A 27,693-nucleotide genomic window follows, 5' to 3' on the forward strand; every position below is an offset into this window, starting at 1 on the left:
GAAACAAAAAAACTCTCAATATTCTTTGTTATATGGCTTCCTAAAATTAGACTATAAACTATAGCTATGGAATGGGAAGCTTGATTGGGTTTCCAGAACCATAGTTATAAAGTGACACCTGAGAGACATCATAAGTGCTCCAATTCAACTCCCTAGTCTGCATTAAGATTTGAGCATTGGTATTCTGACTCCCGAGCTACTGGTACATGCATTATACTACAATCTTTCTTCTCTTTTGACAAGATGGTTGAATAAATAAGTAAAACTAATCCAACTTATTAGGGAATCAGGTAACCCCAGAGAATTAAAAGCAAAGAAAGCAGATGACAAGTAATGAACAGGAAATGAAGTCATCAGCCACTATGATCTCAGATCAGTGGTATTTAGCCAGTGTGCAGGAGTTATATATGTGATTTTTTTCATTTGAATGTAAACTTCATGAGGAAAGGGATAGTTTTATTTTTGCCTTTATATACCCAGCATTTAATACAACCCTTGGTTCCTAGTAAAGAATTATAAAAGCTTACTTGACTAACCAACAACAGAAAAACACAATCTGTTAGGGAAGGACTGCTTTATATGACAAAAAATGTTATAAACAGGAAAGCAATGGAAAAATGTTTAGATAAGGTGGAATATATGCTTAGATACCCATTTAATACTATATACTGTATCATGTTCCAAAAATATAAATATTTATATTTATAAAATATATAAATATATATTATTTATACCTAAATAATATATATTACATGTAAATATAGATATTTAACAATATTATATTTATATTATAATATAAATTATATTATTTATATAATTTGCATATTTTTCCCTGGCCCTATATAGGACTATATAAGCAATATAAATATTAAATATCACATCATTTAAGAAATTAGAAGAGAATTATAAAACATATCTTCCAAAACTCTACAGAGGTAAGGAACACATAAGAAAACAATGTAAAAGAAATTATATAAAACAAAATTAACAATTTTTATTTGAAAGTTCTGATAGTAAAAAAAAATCAATATTATTAAAAGAAAATAAAGAAATGTAAGAATTTCATAATAAGCCTGATATTTTAAATCTATACAAGCCATTCCATTTCCACTAAGTAAAGTACATAAGTGGTTTGCAAAAGAATGGATTATAAGGGGGCAGAGGCAAGATGCAAAGAATACTGAGGTCTTTGTTGGAGCTATTCTTGGCTTGTCTCAGAATCAATACCAGATCAAGTCTCTGAATAGTTTTTGAAGTGACAGAACCCACAAATATAAGGGAGTGTAACAAATTTCCAGCAGAAGATATTTTGGAAGAAAGATATGGGGGAGGATTGGAGGAGGCAGACTAGCACAGGTGCACCATAGGGAAGCTACAGGAAGCCCAGGGCTAAAAAGTCCCAGGGTATTTAGTGGGAGGTTCTTAGCCAAAATAGAGCAGTGTTGGTTACTCTGTCCTGATTTAGTAGCCAGTAGATAAGTGGTTTAGCTGTGAGATCTCCAAGACAAGTACAGAAGGCAAATAGTGAGCCCTTGCATAACAAACTAGTCTTGGCAACAGCTACCCCTCATGCAAAGGAGGCCAGTAGCACTGGCTCCAAGAACTCTGACTTTAAATAGCCTTTAACACAAAGAAGTACAGACATCAAACCCTGTAATATGAAAGGGAAAACACCTCCAGATGAAGCCTCAAAGGATGATATGAGTTACTCTCCAACTTAAAAGGCTCTCTTGGGAGAATTTAAAAAAAAAGATCTTAAAAGAAAGAATAAAATGGAGAAAATAAGATGTAGGGAAACACGGAGTATTAACTATGGATGGGAATGGGATGAATTCTTCCATAAAATGGAAATGGATAAAAGACTGAATTAAAAGCCAGAATCCTACAATATTTTGTTTGTAAGAAACACAGTTAAAGCAGAATGATACATACAGAGTAAAGGCAAAAGGATGGAGCAGATTCTATACTTCAGCTGAAGAAAAAGAAAGCAGGGGTAGCAATCCAGAATTCAGATCAAGCAAAAGCAAAATGAAATATAATTAAAAGAGATAAGGAATAAAATTATATTTTTCTAAAGTGTACCTTAGATAATGAATAATATTGATACTAAACATATATACACTAATTGGTATAGTATCTAAATTCCAAGAAGAGAAGTTAGGAGAGCTGCAAGAGGAAATAGACAGCAAAGCTATATTAGTGGGGGATCTAAATCGAACCACAAAATAAACAAGAAAGAAGTTAAGAAGTAAATAGAATTTTAGAAAAGCTATATGATAGACCTTTGGAGAAAACTGAATGGGGACAGATAGGAATATACTTTTTTTTTTTTTTTTTTTGGTGGTATATGAAACCTACACAAAAATTGACCATGTATTAGGACATAAAAAACTCAAAATCAAATGCAGAAAGGTAGAAACAGTAAATTCATTCTTTTCAGGTCATGATTCAGTAAAAATTACATGTAATAAAGGGCCAGGGAAAATAGAGCAAATTAATTGGAAACTAGATAATCTAATCCTAAAGAATGATTGAGCAAAACAACAAATCATAGAAACAACTGATAATTTTACCCGAGAATGACAATAATGAGACAGCATGCCAAAATTTATGGGAAGTAGCCAAAGCAGTTCTTAGAGGAAATTTTATATATCTAGGTGCTTACTTACATAAAATAAAGAAAGAGAAGATCATGAATTGGGAAAGCAACTAAAAAAGCTAGAGAAACACAAATTAAAAAACCCAATTAAATACCAAATTTGAAATTCTGAAAATAAAAGGGGGAGATTAACAAAATTGAAAGTAAGAAAACTATTAAAGTAATAAACAAAACTGAAAGTTGGTTTTATTAAAAAAAAAAAAAAAAAAACAGGGCAACTAGGTGGTGCAGTGGATAGAGTACCAGCCCTGAAATCAGGAGGACCTGAGTTCAAATCTGTCATCAGACACTTAATACTTCCTAGCTGTGTGATTCTAGGCAAATCACTTAACCCCAACTGCCTTAGCAAAAAAAAGAAAAAAAAAACAACAAAATAGATAAACCTTTAGTTAATTTGATCAGAAAAAGGAAAAATGAAAATCAAATTGCTAGCATCAAAAATGAAAAGGATGAACTTCCCTCCAATGAAGAGGAAATCATAGCAATAATTAGGAACTATTTTGTCCAGCTGAATGCCAATAAATATGATAATCCAAGTGAAATGGAACAATTTACAAAAATATAATTTGCCCAGATTAACAGGGGAGGAAATAAAATACTTAAATAATAACATTTTAGAAAAAGAAATTGAACAAACTATTAATCAACTTCCTAAGAAAAAGTCTCCAGGGGCAGATGGATTTACAAGTGAATTCTATAAAACATTTAAAGAACAATGAATTCTAAAACTATGTAAACTATTTGGAAAAATGGGGAAGGAAGGAGTCCTACCAAATTCCATTTATGGCAGGTATGGTGCTGATACCTAAACCAGGTAGGGTCAAAACAGAGAAAGAAAATTATAGACCATTTTCTCTAATGAATATTGATGCAAAAACATTAAATGAAAGTTATCACTAGGATAATACACCATGACAAAGTAGAATTTTATACCAGGAATGGAGGGCTGGTTCAATATTAGAAAAAATATTACCATAATTGACTATATCAATACCAAGCTAATCATATGATTATCTCAATAGATTCAGAAAAAAAAAGCATTTGACAAAATCTAGCACCCATTCCTATTAAAAACACCAGAGGGCACAGGAATAAATGTTTTCTTTAAAATGATTGGTAACATCCTTTTAAAACCATCAGCAAGCATCATATGTAATGGGGATAAACTAGAACCATTCCCAATAAGATCAGGGTTTAAACAAGGTTGCTCACTATCACTTTTACTATTAAATATTGTATTACAGACGTTAGTTTTAAAAATAAGAGAGGGAAAAAAATTAGAGGGATTAGAGTACAAAATGAAGAAACCAAATTATCAATCTTTGTAGATGATTTGATGGAACACTTGGAGAATCCTAGAGAATCATCTAAAACAGTACTAAAACAATTAATAACTTTAGAAAAGTTGCAGGATATAAAATAAATCAACACAAATCATCAGCATTTCTATGTTACCAATAGTCCAGCAGCAAGAGATACAAAGAGAAATTCAATTTAGTATAACTGTAGATAATATAAAATATTTGGGAGTCTCCCAGCCAAAACAAAATCAGGAACTATATGAACAAAAATAAATAAAATAAGATCTAAACAACTGGAAGAATATCAAGTGCTCATTGGTGAGCAGAGTTCATATAATAAAAATGACAATTCTACCTAAATTAATCTACTTATTCAGTGCCATACCAATCAAACTGCCAAGAAATTACTTTACAGAGTTAGAAAAAATAATACCAAAGTTTATTTTGAAGAGCAAAAGGTCAAAAATTTCAAGGGAATTATTGAAAAAAATGCAAATAAAGGTAATGCAATACTCAGACCTAAAACTATATTACAAAGCAGCAGTGATCAAAATCATTTGGTATTGGTTGAAAAAGAATGTAGTCTATCAGTGGAATAGGTTAGGTTCAAAAGACATAATACTACTGACCAAAACCTAACATTCCATACCAAGATAAGGTCAAATTGAGTTCATAATTTAGACATAAAGAGTGACATTATAAGCAAATTAGAAGAACAAATGATAGCCTATCATTCAGATCTGTAGAGAAGAAAAGAATTTAATTTGGTCAAAGAAGGACTAGAATACATTATGAAATGCAAAATAGATAATATTTATTATATAAACTAGAATGTTTCTGTACAAACATAACCCAATGCAGACAAAATTAGAAGGGAAGCAGAAGACTAAGGGAAAAGTTTTCACATCCAAGAATTAAGATAAAGACCTCATTTCTAAAATATATGCAGAACTGATTCAAATTTATAAGAATACAAGCCATTCTCTAATTCACAAATGGTCAAAGAATATGAACAGACAATTTTCAGATGAAGAAATAAAAAACATAAGTCACATTAAAATGCTCTAATTCACTATTGAACAAAGAAATGCAAATTAAAGTAATTCTGAGATACCATTACACACCTCTCAGATTGGCTAAGATGACAGGAAAAGATAATGATAAATGTTGGGTGAGAAGTGGGAAAACTGGGACACAAATATATTGTTGGTGGAGATGTGAACTTATCCAACCATTCTGGAGAACAATTCGTAACTATGCCCAAAGGGCTATCAAACTTTGCATATCCTTTGATCTAGCAGTGTCTCTACTGGACCTGTATATTCCAAACAGATCATAAAAATGGGAAAAGTTCCTACATGTGCAAAAATGTTTGTAGTAGCCCTTTTTGTAGTGGCAAGAAACTGGAAACTGAGTGGATGCTCATCAGTTTGACAATGGCTTAATAAGTTATGGTATAAGAATGTTATGGAATATTATTGTTCTATAAGAAATGACCAGCAGGATGATTTCAGAGAGGCCTGGAGAGACTTGCATGAATTGATACTAAGTGAAGTGAATAGAATCAAGAAACATTGTACACAGCAAGAAGATTATATGATGATCAATACTAATGGACATGGTTCTTTTCAACAGTGAGGTGATCAGGCCAGCTCCAATGATCTTGTGATAGAGAGAGCCATCTTCACCCAGAGACAGAACTGTGGGGACTGAGTGTAGATCACAACATAGTATTTTCACTTTTTTGATTGTTATTTGATTGCATTTTTTTTCTTTTTTTCATTTTTTTTTCCTTTTTGGATCTGATTTTTCTTGTGTAGAATGATAATTGTGGAAATTTGTATAAAAGAATTGTGCATGTTTAATATATATTGGATTACTTGCTATCTAGTGGAGGAGATGGGGATAAAGGAGGGAGAAAAAAAAATTGGAACACAAGGTTTTGCAAGGGTGAATGTTAAAAACTATGCATATGTTTTGAAAATCAAAAGCAATTATTTAAAAAGAACAAATTACATGATATAAACAACTATCTTTTAAAAAGTACACAAAACCATTAACAATAAAACAAATGAAAATAGCATACATGCATACATAGGATATATTTATTTATGTATCTATCTGTGTACATCTATATAAACATATACTTATATAGAGATAGAACTATGTATTTATATCTATTTTTCTATGTATCTGTATGTATTATCACTCTCTCTCTTGATATCTATTTATCTCGAGATAGACTGAGAGAATCAAGAAAACTTTTCTAAAGTCAAATTACTGATAAGCAGTTGAGACAATAAATTTTATGAACTTAATTTCATCTTCTTTAAAAAAAAGATCTTTGCCAGAAATTCTAGAAAATAACAGTACCTCATAAATATTAAATCAAATTTTAGTGACAAAACATATTGTGAACAGAATAATATAATCAGATCTGTGTGCCCACTTTAGGAAGGACCATGAGAACCACAGAGGAATCCAGATTAGGGGAAAAAGAATTGTGAAGGGATTTAAAACCATAGCATATGAATCATGCTTGAACTAGGCATGTTTGGGCTAAAAAAGGAAAAAAGAATACAGTACTTGTCTATAAGCATATGAGTGTATATATATTATATATATATATATATATATATATGAGCATATATGTGTGCATTAGGTAAACCTTACACAAAGGTGATATGATATATAATATGATATAACATGATATTATGTGATAATGTGTATATGACATGACAAAAACTAGAAATGGACAGAATGAAGTCTGCTTATGTATTCATTTTAATGAATTCTTAGGACCAGTCCTCATAGACATGAGGGTGTCATGAGCAAAGAAACTTCTGGAGGGACTGACTAATACCATTGTTTGCATGCTGGATAACATACACATTATTATGTGTGTGAATTTAAGCATCAAACGAAGCCAAACATTTTTTAAAGGTTCTAATAGTATATATATATACATATAAGTTTTTTTGTCAACAAAGACATAAATCTGAAGTTATTATAACAGTCTTACAAAACAGGGTGAACTTTATTTTTCTTAATATAGCTAAAGATTACCAGTACAAAAGTTCACTCAGTTACTGATCACTGAGTCTATAAAGCAAAATCATAAGCATCTGGAAACAATTTCATAACAGAATGTTTTCAATTTATTGACAATGGAACTAAATTAAGGAGTAGAAAATAACAAGATGTCTACATGGTATTGTGGGATTGTATTGATTAATAGTGGGAAAGTGACAGAGATTATTCAAGCTCCCAAAATTAACTGTGAGACCTATGAAGGGAATTCTACCCCCCATTCTCATATTTTATCACTGTCTTACACATAATATTCAATCTAATACAATAAGCATATCAGGCATTATGAAAGGTACTCTGTTAGGTGCTAGGCATGAGTAGGCATGAAATAAATATGTTTAATTGTACTGAAATATGTTAATTGACCCAAACTAATAATTATTAAACTGAATGTCAAGGAATAACTTTTTTCTTTTACCCCTTTATTTTTACATTCTAGGCAGTAGCATAAGAAGACAGGAGAGAAGAAGAATGTTGCTATGATTAAATCTTACAAATCACCACAAGGAAAGCAACAAAAATTTTGGAATAATTACTGGACATTCCAACTTAAGCAAGATTGCTTTAATGACAAAAGGATACAAACAGTCTTGGTGAGATGTGAGACAATAAAAATAAAACATGAAGAAATATCAAAAAAAGCAAAAAATATGGAAGTATAAGAATACTTTGTTTATATACACATACATATAAAATTTTGCTTTGAGCTTATATTCTCTCTCTTGCTCTTTTAGCAGGGTCATTAGTCCAATTCTCCTTGACTCATTATTTACATCTCAATGTACTACACCTCTAGCTAGTAATATGTTAGCTAATAATAATAAACTGACGATAAACTAATAGTCCAATTCTTGGGGAATGGCTAAATAAAAAAAATAAGATTGTAATGTAATAATATCACAAAAATGATAAATAGGAAGAATTCTAAGACAGGAAGAAATTTAAGACAAAGATTAACAAGACAATAAAGGACAAAAACAATTAGAAAAAAGAACAACATAATAATAATATGTAAATTAATACAATAATAGCAACAAAAGCTAGCTAATTTTAAAAAGGGTGAAAGAAACAAATAGAACAATTTGGTTGTTATCTTACTATTTTATTATGCCATTATTAGCTTTTAAAATATCAATGATCTACAAATAATTATATTTCAAATTTGTATAATGATTTTTCTTGCTTTCTTTTATTTTTAAGATATTTTTATCTTAAAAATTGACTACCATTTTTCATCAATGAGTAAATGGTTTTAAAAATGGTAAGAAAAAATGTAAAAGGACAAAAAATAAAGGGAAAAGCAGAATCATTTTGTCTCTAAGCTGATTTTCTAGTCATGGAATTCATTTACTAGTCAACATTAGCAAAACAATTCTCACAGATTTAAAACAGTAATTTCTTAATAATTAATAAGGAATCACACCATGTTACCTCAAATTTGCATACAATAAGTAGATTAAGAAGCTTTGATGAGTTTTCTTATAATGAAAGAAGTAATAAGGATTGGTTATATTATAATAGCAAGTATGAGATAAACTAGGGAATATTAAAAACCTCTATATTACCCTTTTCTTTGCCTTTCTTTTCTCTTTTCTCTCCTCTGAAATGGAAGTTTCAGGATTTTATGGAATTGTTTTTTGGAGGCAGAGAGGTGGGAGGAAGATGAAGTACAAGAGAAGGCATTAAAGTTCTGTGATTTGCAATGCCAGAAGGGATATTACCACTAATGAAATCACTGGAAGAATTCAATCCAAGGTAGGAATCTGTCAAGTAAGACTTTTGACATCCTCTTTTTTCTAGTGGTTTTATTTGTGGGTGCCTTGAAAAATTGTGTTTTTATAAACAGTTTGAAAATATTGCTTATATATGTGCATGACATACATATGCAGTTACACCTAACATTTTCTGTTATCAATAGAGAATGAGATGTTTGACATTTGTGAATTAGCTAAACAAATGAAGTTTCTCTCTTTAAAATGCTTACAATTTTGGCTAAAAGTTTGGTTCATTTATGAATTCATTCAACAATAATTTATGAAATACTTACTTGGTTCTAGCACACATGTATTCTTGTGTATGTTAGAACCTTATCACCATCATTCTCATTAAAAAAAAAATAATCAGTAGCTGACATATGCATTCTTTCCTGAGATATTGTAACTATTTAGACCAGTATTTATCATGATTAAACTTTGCTTATACACTTTTCCTCCATATATACTTAGATATATTTACTAGAAATTATACACAACATTGTGTTACAAGCACACAGAGGAAATAGAAGAATTCTGAAGACAGAATGAATGTACTTGAGTAACTATAAGGTAGTCCTTGAAGTCTATGTGTACATCTGCAGCCATGATAAAGTCAGAATCAGAAACTAAGTTGCTAAAACTTTTCCATTTGCTAGGGTCAGAAGAAATACTATATGTCATTTTGAGTATTTCCTCTTTCAACTTATATATCCTCAAAGCTAAATTTGTAGGAAATCGTTGCTTTCAATAGAATGAAAAAATTCGGTGTTGTCTCTTTTTCTCTTGCTTGATATAAATAAAGCAAAGCAAAACAACAACAAAAACATTTTTCTCAGTCTTTCCTATTTCTTGTAGAATCCCTGAAGTCTGGAATTTCATTGTCTTTTACCTCCTATTTGCTAGTCTCCCCTTGATAATGCAGAATTCTCTGCTCTTTTGAGATTTTGTTGCTGTAAAAATTGTCAAAAGTATGTTTTTTCTCTCTCTCCCCCTCTTCCCTTCCTCCTTTCTCTCTTTTCTTCTTTCCCTCCTTCCCTCTCTCTCTGTCTTTTTTATCTGTTCTTCAGCAGATAAGTTTTAGATAGTTACTTGAGGTTGAGAGAAGGTATCATTTATTTCCCTATTAGCTAGTAAGAAATTACTTCGTCATCATTTTAGTAATCTGAAAATTATTACTCACTTAATTTATACAAGTCTTAAATCCTATATGTTTTATTAGATGGTCTTTGAGAGTTCCTGTGACCAAAAAGTTAGTCATCCTATGATTAACCAGGAAATGAGTCTAAGAACCTAAATAGGCTACCTGCAGCAACAGACATGCAATTAGTCAAACAATGAATCAAACAAGCATTTTTTAAAGGACTTACTAAATGCCAATCACAGTGGGATATAAGCTATACCAGTCCATCCCAGAGCTTATACTAAAAGTCGTTTTAGCTTGCCTGGACTTGAAGAACCTTGCAACCCAGAGGTATCACCTTGAAGAACTCAGAACTATTTAGCTGCCATAATGACAGATTACACAATTTGGCCTTTAATTAGAGTTGTCCAACAGTGTCCTCCATTAATTTCTTTCATGAAAATCTCAGCTCCCCAACTAGACTATAAGGTTCTCTAGTGAAATTATTTCATCTTTGACTTTTCTTGTATTGGCAATATATTGTTTTCAGTTAGGACCATTTTACTCTTTCTGCAATGTTCATCAAACTATCATCTCCAGATAAACATATAAATATTCAAGCAATTTAAAATGTATAATTTTTCAAAATATGTTATTATTTTGCATATAGATTGATACTCTGTAGATACTTGTTGGGTTAATACCTAGTTTTGTTTTTTTCCCCAAATCTTGATGAAAATCCTGAAAGTTCATCTTCTACATATATCCTATCCAACATATAATTTTTTTCTCCTAGAACTGTTCTTCACAACAATGAAAGATAATTACAGTTAAATTTGATCAAAGGAGTTTATGCTTGGTGCATTAGGTTTTAGGATGAATAAGTAAAAAAAAAAATCTGTGGTGACTTTCATCTTTTTTTGAATGTTGCTTAGCAACAGAGAACCATCTGTTTTCTTTTCCTTTGTTGTGCAGAAATCGAGTGCTAAATGCTGAATCAGCCTTGTAGTGAGGAAATAGGACTATGAAGAAAGACTGCTATATCTTAATTTTTATGAAATCTGATTGTATGTGTAGAAATGTTATTTTGATGATCATCACAGGGGAAAATGTTCTTATTATGTAAAGAAAAATCTTTTAAAAACTTTAAAGCAAATATTATTATTATGGTTTATTAGAGTAATTTAGAATCAGGATCCAAAAATATCTGAGGAGTCATCCTTAATCAGTTGAGCTATTTATTAATATGTATCAGACAATGAAAGAGTAAATACACATAATTATTATAAATATATATTGTGATTATTAAACTATTGACTATTATTATTAAAATCATTATTCTCTTCTTATTCAAAGGAGTTCACATGGAAATAATTCAAAGATAAAGTTCTATCATTCTTTTATACTTAATGTTCTGTAAACTATTGCACAGGTGTAGAAAATATATGCTTTTTCTAATGGAATAAAATATTAGGGTATACATTCATTTTCTATAGACTCACTGAAAGCAACTCGAAGACAACTCCCGTAATAGGCAGTACAACAAATAGCTTATGTATTTCATGCATATTTTACACATAGTTTTTATGTCTGTTGCTAAGTCTTTATACTTTGAAATGTTATCCTAACATGCAGTATGGATTCTAGGTACCTGACAAGGTAATATCTATTATGAAAACCCATCTTAAATTTGTGTGGATAATTTTTCTCTTCATAACAATGATCTTGTTTTAGTATGTATTGAATTTTTAACAATATTTTGAGGATTGTATTTGTATATGGGAATTTGTTATAACTTTCCATTGCATGTAGCAGCTCTCTATTGATGCAAACTTAGTCTTTTTAAGATCTTCTATAGTTTTCTCAAGTTGCTGCTGATATGGGAGTTTTTAATACTTCTCCTTAGGGCTATATAAAAATTCTCTTTTTTTTTTCTAAGAACTATAATACATCTATAGAGAACTTTATTATCTTGATTCTCATTCTTGTGAGCAAGGTAATGAAATGTTCTCAAAAGAAAGTTTTACATTTCAAATTATTATTTATTCTTTAACTTTCTTTTCTTTATAAAGTTTGAGTTTCAAATTCTCTCCCACTCTGCCAAAAGTTTCCACAGCCATTGAGAATATAAGTAATATGATGATCATTATACATAGGAAATCATGCAAGGTATATTTCTTTATTAGCCATATTTTTAAATACAAGAACATGACAAAACTATACTTAAATTTGGACTCAGAGTTCATCAATCTCCCTCTGGAGGCATTTGTTTTGCCAAAAATGGTACCTCAGGGTTGCTTTAATTTACCTCTTTTGAATCATTAGTGACACAGAGCATTTTTTCATATTACTATAGTTAACTGTGATTAGGTTCTGAAATGTTTTTAACTTTATGCCAAATATTATGGGAGAATGTATCTGTTTATAAGTTATTAAAGATATCAACTTTTTTGGATTGCTGTTTTAATAAAATTGGATATTAGTTTGATCCATGTTATCAAACACAAATGGGAGCATTTTAGAATATCATTCAAAGATACTCATATTCATTTTTAAATAATTTGAGCTATTAGTACTATTTTTACCATTTATTTTGTTATTACATATAATTTCTGGAATCTGAATTAAATGAAGATTTTAATAACCCCAGAGTCTTCTCTCTCTTCTTCCTTGGATTTTAATAGCTCTGTAAGTTTACCTTTCATTTGACTTAATCTAGATTTTGATATCATTTTTTAAAAATGATTTTACTGTATTAGCAATGCTACTGCATGACTTAAAACTGATGTGCTATAAAAAAAACAATATGAATCCTTGTTAATAAGTATTCTGATATTTTTAATTTGTTATGATGGCATTGACATATGAGTAAAATACTGATATCTTCTTTTTATTTAACAAAAATTTATATCTTTCTCCTATTTTATTATTAGTATGTTTTGTCTTCTTGTGGTAATAGAACTTGAAGAAGTACCACTTGTTCCACTTTTCTTCATGTCAAGCCAATTATCACAATAGTTCAGACTAGGACTACCCAGCTACCTTAATGCCACCCAACTGTTAGAATTTTGGGGACAGTCTCTGCACATTGGCAATGGTGTGAACCTAATTATTAGGTTAGCTAAACAAGAAGCCCAACTTGTCAGCTTCTCAGGTTTTTTGCCAGGCCATTATTTTCTAGTCTTTCTACTTCACTCCCCCACAATTGGAATAATTTGGAAATTATTTATTGTTATTACTGTTATTGCTGTCATTGTTATAGGTACTATATGGGGCAAGACGAGCATAAAATAACCTCATTTATGAGGACTATACACCATCTCATCTCTTTTAGAAGTTCTGCATTATATGAGCCTAAGTACATTAATCAGTTTTAACCAATTGTCATTGTTGGAAAACACACTGTGCCAATGAGCATTATAACATAATTATTATTGTGCCCAATGATCTCTTGGTTGTTTACACTTCCCTTTGCATTGTTTCATATATTTTTTGCCATATTTTTCATTGTGCCAATGAGCTAAATTGGGGGACAGGGAAAGAAAAAGATAGTAAACTCATAGGACAGAGAGGACAAGGTTCTAAGTGTCACACAAATACTCTAGAGAAATAAAGCTACCAGACCTTTGGAGAGCTTTCAAATCCGCTCAGTGAAATTCATATTTATTTTGAAAAATTTTTAAAGGTGGACAAAGAATTAAATATTTATGCCACTGATCTCTTTGTAGATATAAGATTGCAGATGGATATGTGTTACTGAAAAATTAGTAATAATTCTCCAATATTTTCTAGAATTTATTGTATTTTAAAAAAGAAAAATGTAAAAAAGTCTCTTTAAGACACTAAGGCTATGGATATCCCCTTTCACAATTACATGGTAGCTACATCAATTATAAAAATATCATTTGAGTTCAGACATCATTTATTTCTGTCATTTTCAATGAAGTGTCTTTGAGATAGTTAGGCACTATCAATAGAATCCAAATAGCTGAGGGGAAAGTGAAATTTTTAATAGTGATAATGAAGATTCCCTCTATGATGATTAGGGAGGGGCAATTGTTTCAGGAGATTCCAATTTCCTTATGCTGCCTTTTTCATCTTTGTTGCCACTTCTCTCACCCTACTAGTTCTCTTTTCACCTAGGATACACACACATATACATACACATACACACACACACACACACACACACACCCCTTTGTCTGTGGCTTATAAAAAAGGTCAATTTTGGTTCTTTCCTGTTCCTGGCTGTAGCAGATGGCAAAAAAGGCAGGATGAAACAGTTATTCTATTGGAGGAATGACAAACTGACAAGAAGAAAAGAGAAATATATCAGGAAGAAGCTGGATTTTTAAAATTTGGTTTTTAAAATATCCTGCTCATAGCCAAAACAAAATTATAAGAAAGAAAAGAAAAAAGAGAGAGGCAGAAATAGAGGAGAATAGGAAAAATGAGTTTGGAAAGCTTGATTGGATTGTGATCATAGAGATCCTGGGTAGGTAAACTGGTACAGTGAGAAAGACTAATGCGATAACACTAAATTATGAAGTCCCAGGACCCAGTTCTAAATCCTCCTTGTAATGCTTACTGGTCAAGTCACTTAAACTCTCTATCTTAGTTTCTTCATCTGTAAATTGAAGAAGATGGGACAGATGACTTCTGAGATACCTCTCTGCTCTCTGTCTATGATCCTATGAATACCAAACTAAATAGCTCCTACTTTATAGAAAACTGATAGTCACTGAATGTTTTGAGGAGGGCAGTAATAGTACAAGGATAGTGCTTGACTAAGCTTTATCTGCAAGTGATAGGTTTATAGGATAGATTTGCATGAATAGTCATAGAAACATTTTATATAACTATTGTAATAATCTAGATCAGAAGTAATAAATTCTAATCTAGAGCAGTGCCAGAAGGAACAGAATAAAGGAAAATGTAGGAAGGAATATCTAGAAGCTAAATTCAATTCAATTAAAATAACATTAATTGCTTATATACAAAACACTATGCTTACAATTGACAATATAAAAATTAAAATGACAGGAATTTGGGTTGAGATCTGCAGATGATTACATTATGTTTTTGAGCTTAAGGGAACATAAGAATGACAGACATAGAAATAGGGAAATCAGAAAGGGCAGATAGTCTGAGAAAAGATGCTGAATTCAGATTGAAAAAGATACATTTTGAAAGACAGGCATATCAGGGGGGATGTAAATATGGAAATAAATTTCTGAATAATGATCACAATCAAGTTCATATATTTGAGAATCATGTAATTAGCTTCCCTGATTCATCAGAATCAGGAATGTGTGTGTGTGTGTGCGCGCGTGTGTGTGTGTGTGTGTCACATTAATATGTTGTTTGCTGCTGGATACTCATGTATGTCAGAATGGAATTACTAACTTTATATTACACCATTATACTTACTTTATATTTCAGCTTTGAAATTTCTAAACACACACACACACACACACACACACACACACACACACACAATCATTTACTTCTTATTTCTAGTAGTCTGAATGCTTAACTGAAATACCTTAATCAAAATTTCCAAGATCCTAAAAAGCTGAGAATATCTGTGTTATACATATGTTGATCGCCATTCATCCTTTCTAAAAATGTTCAAGAATACTAATAGAACATTTATGGATCACATAAGATTCTTTACTGAGAATAGTTTTCTAAAATATGCATATTTAACAAATGTTTACCTCCTTCATGGTGAGGTATACCGTCTCACTGATTAAAAATTTTCATTTCCCAAAGAGTCTTAAGAACTTGGATTATTTTCACATTATGAGAAAAATTTTATGATAGTATAATTGTTATGGGCCAGAACTCTGAACTTGAAACAAATGATTTTTACAAGGTATTGTCAGTGGAATTGATAGAGACAACAGTTATCTAATTTAGCATGGTTCAGTATGATTGATTTAATCCTATAAGGAGCTGTTATGGGTCAAAACTTGAAACAAGGAAATAAGTGGAGTTGAGGAGACAATGGTTAAATCTAGTTTAGCATTGATTTAATCCTACAACAAATAATGGTTTCTTAGTGATATAATGATTGGTTTGTACTTGTGTGGAGCATATAAGCTAGAAGTCTTAGCCAGGGAGATTCAGAGAAATTTGGAGAGAAGGCAAAGGACTGGCATCAGGAGCTTAAGCTCTCAGAACCAAAGGGAAAAATTCAATTGGATCTTTGTTCTTCCTGGTAGCTGGCCTGGACTCCTGCACCAAGGCCATTCTGAAAGACTCTCCAGAAAGCTGCCCCGCCTCAGGAAGGAGATAAAGATAATGAAGACTATAGGAAAGCTAACAGGGGAAAGGAGACAAGACTTGGAAAGAGAAAATAAAGCATTTGGACTTTAATCCCTGGCTGCACTTGTAGTGATTGCTGAACTGAAACGAAGGCTACTTCCAGAGACCCCAAGAAAACCCAATGAGAACATTACATATAATATAAACTTTAGGGATATATCACCCATATCCTAGTCAAAAGCCTCCAGCCTGAAGCAATAAATTATGTCTCAATTCAATTACTTAATGAAATGGAATAATTGAGATTTGCATCAAAATTATTTCAAACAATTTACTTTAGAATTACTGAGAATAAATAGAAAATGTTAAAGTCATTTAATTTTCTTTTAGTAGAGCCTGTAACATGGCGGATAAGTCATATAATTTTAGAATTAGAAGATTCCTTTGGGGCCATCAGTTACTGAAAAGCAGCTCTATTATTTTTTTTGTAACAAGGCATCTTAAGCCTAAACAAAATGAATGATTGACCAAATGGCCCACAGATTGCTAGTGGGAGAATTAGGATTTGAACCCGAGCTACCTCACTAATGATAATAATAATAATAATAATACACTAATAATAAAGTGTAAAGTTTGTTTACACTTCCTAGAAAAGGGCCAGATGGGAATAACTATTCTATTCTATAATAAATCTGATGCAAATTTAATTCTAATAAAAACTATGGCCTTCTCTTTCTATTCCCGCCACTAAGGAATAAATAGAACTGCTTATCCATTTCTGATTTGAATGGCTGCATCCAAAGGATTGGGAAGGTTAAATAATGCTCCTTAATACACTTTGTATTCCTTAAGGTTCTGAGCTTTCATGGGTGAGACATGAGGTTTCAACTCTGGCTTAGTAAGGAATGAGGGGTGGGGATCTCTATCCCTGGTCATAAAACAATTATGACAGCTAATTTGTTACATGAGAAATATCATTTTCAGCATACTACTTCTTAGATGCAATCTCCTTTCTTCTCTCCAGGTATTCCTCTATTTTTGCTTTGTTTTATAGAAAATGGAATATGTTCCTTAAACTCGTATTATAAAAAGTAGGAAAACTTTTCTCTCTTAAACACACTTTTTGACTTGTCTTGCTGTTTAGTGACAGATTGAATGAAACCTGTATCATTTTTCAGTGACAACAACCCAGATCAGTATGACCTTAAGGGAATGACTGATTTACTGATTACCACACATGAAGACAGGTAAAGTGGTTCTGGCTCTATAATTATCTCCAAGTGTTTGTGAAATGCTTTCTTGTTTGTAGCTTGTTATAGATCTCTCCAGTCACATTGGTAGTTATCATAGCATCTCCCTTAAAACTGACAAGCACTTTAAGAATATTCTGCAATAAGAATATACCTATAAGCACATGAACAGTGATATTTGGGAGGAGTGGGGTGAATTTCTCTTTAAATGTGGTAGGAAATAAACATCTTTATATTTTAATGAGAATCAATATTATATGATATAATAGTCTACAAACTGGGATGGGATGGGAAGATGACATGTTTCACTCTCCCTAGAAAAGCAAGTCAAAACAACTGTGTCTACCCTTTCTCCATTATAACCTAACTTTCTCCTACTCCACCCCTTATTGCTTCTAGGCAAGTTCCCAAGCTCCTACTTTCTGCATCAACCCTGATTCCTCAGATAGTTATAATCTGCACAAGTACCACTGAGAATATTTCACTGCCAATCTAATCTAAGATAACTACCAAGGGGGCAATTCTCTCAGAACTACCAGTTCTCTTAGTGCCTTTGTAGGTACCCTTCAGAAACTGAGCTCTGGGCTATTTTCTAATAAGATTCTTGCATTCTCTTCTATTTTTATTATGGGTCAAATGCACACAATAAACAGACAAGGATGATTTGTGACTTGCAATGGAAATCTAATTATATCTTCTTTCATCCACTCTCAAATCCCTTCTTATTCTGGATGATATTGATCTATTAAAGGTATTACCATTCTAATCATCTTAGTTTGACCTGTGTTTTCCTTGATGTCTAATTTTTAGTCAGCCTATATATTAATGCGGTTGCAAAGGTACACACATAAATGTATATATGTATATACATACACACACACATATATATATGTCTTCAGATATGTATATCATAACATATATCTGTGTATCACACCATTTAAACAAAGACTCCTATCCTTCAAAATGGTTTTGATAGATACATGTGATATATGTACATATATACAAATGTCTAGATATGTAGATCTATATATCTTTTAGATGTATATGTATATATACATGTATATATCTATATCTTTCCATCTATCTATCCATCCATCTATCCATCCATCTACATGATGGGGTAAATAAGACCCCAACAAAAGTTCCCCAAGTCCTTGATAGCTTTCTGGGCCATAAGGAGGGGCATTAACAGAAATGAGCCTGAAATAATGAAAACAATCTGGAAGCCAATCTAGAAGCCAAGCTATTCCCAGAGACAAGCAGGGAGGAGAAACCATAGGATTATAAGTGGACCTTTTGATCTTAATTAAGCGTTTTGTTATCCTAAGTAGACCTTTTTTTGCAATTAGCCCCAAAATGAATTCTTGTCAAATTCCTAGCATTGACATCATCAGAATCCTACAATTGAAATCATCAGAATCCTACAATTTACTGTATCTAAATAGAAGGCCAAGTTATGATGTTAACTGCCCAAGGTTATTTATCTCCATTTAAAGAATCTACCCATACCTCACTTCTTTGCCAACTAACCTGACATTGAATGAAGTAATACCTCTCTTCTTTACTGGTTCATTAGTAACTACAAGCCTTAATGGCAGTATGTTAACTTTACTTGTCTTATGGCATCAGTCCTCTGGGTAATTGTGAATTCTGCCATGACACTTAACACCCAAGTCTTTCCCCTTGTTAATGGCTAAAAGTCCCTTTGGCAATTAAGCCTGCTGCAAGCTGTTTTAGAAAATCTTTACCTCTTCATTTAGAGATGGTTTAAGGATAAAAATTCTTGTAAAATACTTCATAACATCACCTGAGATCCCAATATGCTTTTGGGGTCCAAAGCCTCTCTTCCAATATTTGGTGGAGTATATGAGAAGTCTCAAAACCCCAATATATTTTAGGGTATTCAGCACTCACCATTATACTCGACTATACATACATATATATGTATCCATACGTGCACATATAAACAGGGAGAAGAGAGATGGGAGAATTAGAAAAGAGAAAAGAAAGAGACAAAAAGAAAGCAAAGAAAGAAGAAAAGAAAGAAAGAAAGAAAGATAAAAAGAAAGAAAGAAAGAAAGAAAGAAAGAAAGAGAGGAGGAAAGGAAGGAAAGGAGGGAGGAAGGGAGGAAGGAAGGAAGAAGAGGAAAAAGGAGAAGAAGAAGAGGAAGAAGAAGAGGAGGAGAAGAGAGAAAGAGAAAAGACAGAGAAAAAGAGAGAGCAAATTTTCCTATGTCCAAAAATGTTTTTAATATATGTGATTAAAGTCATTTGGAAACCCAGCAAAATGGCTAGAAAACTAGATTGAGAATCAAGGAGATTTGGGCTCCATTTCCAATTCCATCACCACAGCTGTGGAACAATCCTGGGAACATCACTTATCCTCTCAGTTTGCATTGGTAAATGGAATTTCCCAACAATGTTATCATAAAGCCTTAAGAAATTACTTCAGGTTAAATTTGAACTAATGAGGCAATCAATCCATCTTTGTTAATGAAGCCATTTTCTATAAGGGGGGAAAAACAATAATGGGGGAGGACAGAAGTATCAAAATAATAGTGTATAAGATCATGAAGTTGGAGCTGGAAGAAACCAAAGAGGCCTTGAAATCCAACTCCCTCATTTTACACATGAAGACACCAAGGCTCATGGAGTTTGGATGAATTATCCAGGATCATACAGATAAGAAGAGATTTTCCTTTTTAAATTCTACTTTCTAATTGTTTTTCTTTGACCAAGCTCTGTGACTTTTTAACAAGCCAATCTAAGCATTTTGTTTAGTAACAAAATACGACAATATGATACTTTGATTCAAAGGGTAATATGCACAAACTTTAGAAAGTATTATTCTGGGATTTCAGTAAAGCATTTCTTGGACCTACATTGTTACTAAGAAATCATGGTAAATACTCTGACTACAAAGGGCTCATGTGTTATTTTACTTCATCATTTCTGTTTTTAATAGATAGGCAGTATTATCCACAATTTTCCTTAAAAATGCTTTGTGAATTTGGTGATCAAGTCACTGTTCCTGATTCTTCTTTTCCTATTTCTTTATGGAGAAGATAAGACAATGACTTTTTTCCCCCTCTTTCTTATATGCTCCAAGAAAACCAAACTCTTTTAGGAGATGTGTAAAATCTCTGCTAAGCATTTAATTGTAGTAAGTGGAAATGATTCCAGTGATTAAAAAGAGAGCGAGAGAGTGAGAGAGCGAGAGCGAGAGAGAGAGAGAGAGAGAGAGAGCGAGAGCGCTGCTGGGAACAAATACTTCAACTATCAAAGCATGTGTGGATATGCAGAAAGGACCTTAGAAGTTGTGTAGTCCAAGGCACTCATTGACAATTTAAGTGATAAGATCACACAATTAGTAAATAGAAGTTGGTTTCCTGATTACTAGACTAGTATTCTTTTCAAAGTATTGCCTAACAGCCTAACTTTATAGAAAAATACTTTAAAATTCCCTTAGTCTCCAATCTTTCCTTATATTATTCACACTTACCTGGGCAGGGCAAGATGTTACATTCCTGGTATTCCAGTGATGGACCAAGACAAGGAAGTCCTCCATATTTGGGTTCAGGATTGTTACAGACTCGTTTACGATTTCGAATGCCTCGGCTGCAGTCTCGACTACATTGGGACCAAGGGGTCCATGCTGACCAAGCACCATTGATGGTATGGGCAGAGTATCTTCCAGATCTCAAGAAATCTCCAGAGAGTCCTTCAGGTGAAAAAAGTGAAAAGATCACTTTAAATATCAGTGTAATAGCAACAAAACCTTACAGTCTTAAGTCCCAACCCTCTAATATCATGTATTTTCTTTACAGTGTCCCCTCCAACTCAAAATGTCACTTTGGTTATACCAAAAACAAAATAATAAAAGATAATTTGGAATTAAAAAATACTTGAATGATAATCTCTTAATTTTAGATCATGTTCTACGATTACTGTTAAGAAAGTAATCAAATAATTTATATATGTGGCAAAGCCAGGTTCAGAATAGACAGATTGTTGGATTTAGCATTTCATATTCAAGAAAACCTAAATTCAAGTATCTTAGATATTTAATAGGGGTGTTATTGTAAGGAACCCACTTAGCCTCTCTTTGCCTAAATTTCCTCATCTATGAAACTGAGGATAACAATAGTACCTACCTCAAAGGGTTGTTAACTGTGGTTCAAATAAGATCATATAAGAAAAGTGCTGTTCAAATTTTAAAGTGCTCTATAAATGTTTCCTATAAATATTATTGTTAAACATGTGTATATAAAACAGAAGATTTTATACTACTTTTAGATCTTTTCATATGATTTTTTTTATTGAAAAGGAAATATAATTTTCTTTCTTCCTTTTGGAAAGATGCTGAGAAACCCTATAGCCTGCAGGCACATACTAACACAGCATGGGAATTTAATCGCTCTTAGACAGAATGGAATATATCATACTTCTGTTAAAGCCATCAAGCTAGAAAAATAGAAATGATTCTGACTTTTGCTAAACCCGTGCCTTCACCTATTCACCTTTTGAAAGTGAATTAAATGCTAGTGAAAGGTTGGTGGATTAACTGCAATGGAATCAGTGGCTGCTGAGACTGAAGCTTTCCATGGAACTAGAAAACCATTATTTTTGACAAACTTAAATTACAGGTTTATGAAAAATTTATTGTGCTAGAGAACTTGGAGATTAATGATGAATCTTTTGACTAGCAGGTATAAAGAAAAGAAAAAAATAACAAAGCTATGAAGCATAAAATGTTAATACAATTATACACCCTGATGAATAAATGACACAAAGGCAAAATTCATGTTTGTATCCTTTGTATCAATTTACCAATTAAAAAAACAAAAATTTAATAATACGCACACACACACAAATTACCTGAAAGAAGACATAGGCTCAAATCTCAGTCCTGTTACATAGTACCTACATAACCTTGTAAATCATTTCTCTGAACTTCCTTTTTTTTTTTTTTTTTTTTTTTTTGGTGTCAAAATGAGAGGATTAGATACAGCAATTATAAGATCTATTCTAATTCTAAGAAGTGATACTGTTAATTCCATTAACACATCATAGATGAACTTTTCTACCATTTGACTGTTTTTAATGAGATACAAAATGAATAAGTAGCTCTATTAGCTGCCCAGTCATAGTCAATTTAACCACACCTGATTGACAAGTGAAATACTTGGAAATGAAGTTCAGAAGACAGAAATTCAAATCCTGCTCAAACACTTATTAGTTGTTTTGTTGTTGGGAAATTGCTTAACCTCTCTCAGTCTCAGCTTCATTTATATAGCCTCATCTGTAAAATGGGGATAATAATAGAATCTATTTCGTAAGCTTATTGGGAAGATATAATGAGAACTTTGTAAAGTGCTGGGAAAACTTTAAAGTGTTATTTGAATGCTAACTATCACCATGATTGCCATTATATTTCTTACTGTATGAGCATCAATATTGTCCCTCTGGAACTAATGTAACCCCCCCTGAAATGTTTCAACTTAATTTGACAAGTTTTAAAGCTCTTATTATGTATGAGACATTGGGGAACAAAGATAAAAAAATGAGATAACTCTTTTGCTTAAAATTACATTCTTCTGGGGGGAAAAATAGTATATGCACAGCTAAATATGACACAAAGAAGAGGTAATAAACTCAAAAAAAATGCAAGCAAAATCTTCTCAGAAAACTTGAAGGACTAAAAGGTTCAGAGTCTCAATAATGTAAGCATGACATTTAAAGCTAAATTATGAAGAAAGTAAATCATCTTTATAGACAAGGATGAAAAGGGATGCTATGCAGTAATATTCAGATGGGTAATGGTGGCATCTGACATTTAAGGAAGAGTCACTGTTCCAGTGTGGCTGGAATATAATCTGTGTGAAGGAGAGATATTATAATAACCACCGTGCAATTTACACAGCATTAGACTTGGTATCAATAGGCATGAACCTTAATCCAACTTCACTTATTAACTATGCGATAATCAGTTACATCTTATAGGGCCTAGGGTTACATCATCTGTAAAAATGGGACAGATAATAATGCCTATATTACCTATCTCATGGGATGAAGAAAATACAATATTAACCTTAAAAAACAAGAAAGAACCATGGAATCAAAGATTTAGAGCTGAAAAGGTTATCAGAAGCCATTGGGTCCAACTCCCTCATGATGGAGATGAGGACATGGAGATCCTGGAAAGACAAAAGACTTAATCCATCTGGGTCATGCAAGTAATGAAGGCAGTATTTGAACTTAGATCTTCTGACCCCAAAAGAAAAGTACTCTTTCCCCAGTGTCCCATTGCCTCCTACTTATAATAAAAATTATTCTTGTTCGAATTAAGTTGTTCAGATCCTTAAATACTAGATTGCTATTTGCTTGCTTGTTTTTATCTCTCAAACAACAGAGACTCACTGAGGCTTTTAAATTGAGAAATAGCATGCATTGAAAGTAGCTGGAAATCAGCTGGAAGACCCAAGTATAAGGAAGATTATTATGGCAACTATTAGAAGACTGAACTGGTAAGGTAAGATGTAGAGAACAAGGAGATTGTTAAAACAGTCTAGCTGAGATATGATTAAGGCCTGAAGTGGTATTTTCAGAAAAGAATTTGGTGTGGATATAGAATTAAGGGATCTTTAGGATTAAGCAACTGACTGGATTAAAAATGAGGAAGAGGAAAGAGAGATGACTGGGAAGGACAGTGAGACTGAGAGGATTAGTGATCTAAAAGATGCTAGTAAAATCTATTTATATAGGGAATTTGTGTAAGAAGCAGATGTGTCCAATTAAAGGCATGCTATTTAAAGTGCCAATAGAACACCCAGCAGGAAGTCAGGAAAGAAATTGAGGTTTGATTTTGTTTTGCCAGGTTGGAAGGTAGTGTCTGAATTTACCATAATTTCCAAAAAAACAGAGAAATGCTAAAAGTTAAAGCAAGTAATTTGGTACTGCAAAGTATGTGGTCACAAATATAAATCCTTTTTTAGCTTGTTTTATTTCATACCCATCATGCTTTTTAAAAAATCATTTTATATAGCACTCTAAATTTGACTGTGGACTGCATTATTCAAATTAAAAAACAAACAAAAAAACTTAGTTTCTTACTCTTTTTTTTGTTGTTTATAATGAAGATATGAAAAAAGACGTTCAAAAGTATAATTATAGAATTTGTTTCAAATCAAAATTAAAAGATCCCAGAAAACGCATTTTTTCTCTTTTCCCCTTTTAATTTGATGTAGCAAAAATTGAGGTCCTATTTAGATTGCACTCAAATTGAGAGAGAAGTATAGAGAAATGTATAGTCACACCGATTTATAAGATACTGTTTCTCATTCCATTCTTAAAAAAATCATTAAATAATCATACCTCTATGTCACATAGACTGTACTCCTTAAAAAAAAAAAGAACAATCTGGGTGATTTCTTGGTACCAAGGAATTTCATTTCCCCCCTTGATCCTCCTTGGTACCAAGAAATCACCCAGATTGTTCCCATCAGTGAGAATACCACCCACATAAGAAGATGCTAACTTGAAGAAAAACATTCTTAACACTTTTTATTTTCATTTTTTGAACAGGAAGATCTCCTTTTAGCTTGAAAATTACTTTCATCTTTCTTGCAAGCCAAAAATATTGTTTTTAGTTACAAAAATTCATTATTCTTGTTCCCTTAGATGATTAAGGTTGTCATAATTTTAGCAGGCATGATTTTGCTTTTAATTAAAATCACTAAAAATGAATTCATTTCTAGCATAATACAATTTAAAAATAATTACTTAGTATTGATTTAATCTATTGTAGTTTGAAGTACTTTGAAGTCTCAAACCTTCAGCTTTGTCACTGTCAAAGATCCATGATTTCAATGACGTAGCTATCTGGCAAGATTGATCAATCAATTCAATGACTTCTTGAATTACTCTGGCTGAAAGTTTTCAAAAATTTGTGACCAACTTGGAGGTGGGGTCAGAGCTAAACTGAGTAGAGGCAGCAAACCAAATGAACTATCCAATATTCCTCTCCGACAACTGTAAAATAATGTAGTCATATTGAATTCCAAAACAGCTAAGCCCAAAGGTTAGATTGAGACATTTTTCCAGTCCAAGACAACTTTAGAGGTGATGGAAGAGATATGTCCTCTAGTTAGGAAATGGCCAGAGCACCGGAGATGGTAAAACCAGATATAAGTAAATGTGGAAATAAATGTGACAATAATACTAGGCAAGCTCTCAGCCCAGAACTAATGAGTTTGATCAACTTTTCAGAGATTACAAAGGATCCTGACCTGGTAATGGGTACAGGATCAAACTATATGTGGCAATTTCATTACCCAAATACAATATGGGATTGCAGTTCTAGGGGGACTGCTGCAGTTGCAGGGAAGCAGGGTCTCTGGCTGAAATTGTAGGGCAGAGAAGAATGCTACATTTGTGACTGAAGAATAATAGAGGTACTTCTTGGGAAAACAAGAGTTCAAACCAGAAAATAGTGACCACATCTTATCATGGAGCACAACACATTGAAAGTCCTGAAAACATGTACCTACAGAAGAATCTCAGCAAACAGTAAAGCAAAGAAGTCTAAGCTAGGAACAATACCTCCCCACTTTAGTATAAAGTTCAAAGTAAAAAAAAAAAAAAAAAAAAAAAAAAAAAAAACTAGAAAATAAGGAAACAACAGAAACAGAATCTGATCATAAGAAGTTATTATGGTGACAGGGAAAATCAAGATACAAACCTCAAAGAGACAACAATGTGAAAACAACTAAAAGGGAAAAAAAATGGACACAAGACCAACAAGAATTCATTAGAGAATTCGAAGGGAGAGGAATAATAGAGGGAAAATTAGGAAAAGAAATTAGAAGATACAAAAAAAATTGTAAAAAGAAAATTACTATATAACAAATGAGTAACATTCAAATTCTTAAAGAAAAATTAAATGAATTATAGGAGGAAATAGTAAATAAAATTATATTAGTAGGGGATCTCAATTTTCCTTTCTCAGAACTACATAAATCTAACAATAAATTAAATAAGAAAGAAATTAAGGAGATGAATAGAATTTTGGAAAAGTTAGATATGATAGATCTTTGGAGAAAAATGAATGGGAATAGTAAAGAATGTACCTTATTCCCAGTTATACATAGCACTTTTATCATATATTCATCATATATTCATCATATATTCAGGGCAGAAAAGCATCACAAACAAATGCAGAAAACCAAAAATATTAAATGCACCATTTTTAGATCTTAATCCCAGAAAATTGTTCATTAAAATGCTTTAGAATTAATAATTAAATTAATTAATTAATTAATTTAGAATTAAAATGCTTTAAAATTAATTAGAAATCAAGTAATCTAATCCTAATAAATGAGCGGTTCAAAGGACAAATCATAGAAATGATCAGTAACTAAATTAAAGAGAATGACAACTATAAGATGACATACTAAAATGTATGGAATGAAACCAAAGCAGCACTTCAGGATAATTTATATTTTTCAATTCTTTCATCAATGAAAAGAAAAATACTAGATTAATAAATTTGGTATGCAATTAAAAAATAAAGAAGAACAAATTAAAAATCCCCAATTAAAAACCAAAATACAAATTCTGAAAATCAAAGAAGAGATTAATAAAATTTAGAGTAAAAGAACTAATAACTTAAAGTAACCAATAAATTTAATAGCAAGTAATTTATAATACTACTAATAAAGTAATCATTAAAAAATAATAAATAATACTACTAGCTGGTTTTATGAAAAAATAGAAAAGTCATTGACTTTTTTTAAAAAAAGAAAGAAGAAAACCATATTAGTGGTATCAAAAAAGAAAAGTATGAATATACCACCAATAAAGATGAAATTATAGAAATTGTTATGCCAATAAAACATTTTGAATGGATGAATGCTTTATTGTTCAGTTATTTAAGTGATATCTATCCCCATTTGACTTTGTTTAGAGTTTTCTTAGCAAAGATATTAAAGTGCTTTGTCATTTCCTTCCCCACACCATTTTACAAATAAGTAAACTTCAGTAATCAGGGTTAAGTAACTTGTCCCCAAGCCATGCAGATATTACATATCTGAAACTAAATTTGACTTTAAGGCTTCCTGAATCTAGGCCTACCACACTGTCCATGTAGTTGCCCCAGATAAATATTTTACTTTGTTTCAGATAAATATATTTTTTAAAATGTAAATTGAATACATTAACAAAAGAGGAAGTAGATTAGTTAAATTACCCT

At 31.8% G+C, this 27,693-nt stretch overlaps 1 protein-coding gene across 3 annotated transcripts in view; it reads right to left on the reverse strand.

Moving 5' to 3' along the window:
- SEMA5A (semaphorin 5A) overlaps positions 1-27,693 on the reverse strand; it is a 600,495-nt gene that overhangs the window by 12,221 nt on the left and 560,581 nt on the right. For all 3 annotated transcript variants that reach the window (XM_031946119.1, XM_031946120.1, XM_031946118.1), the window contains one exon: positions 20,947-21,165. In XM_031946119.1, the coding sequence (XP_031801979.1) occupies positions 20,947-21,165 (219 nt within the window). The remainder of the gene's footprint in view (positions 1-20,946; positions 21,166-27,693) is intronic.

The sequence above is a fragment of the Sarcophilus harrisii genome, chromosome 1 (assembly GCF_902635505.1).
Source record: "Sarcophilus harrisii chromosome 1, mSarHar1.11, whole genome shotgun sequence".
Taxonomy (NCBI): Eukaryota; Metazoa; Chordata; class Mammalia; order Dasyuromorphia; family Dasyuridae; genus Sarcophilus; species Sarcophilus harrisii.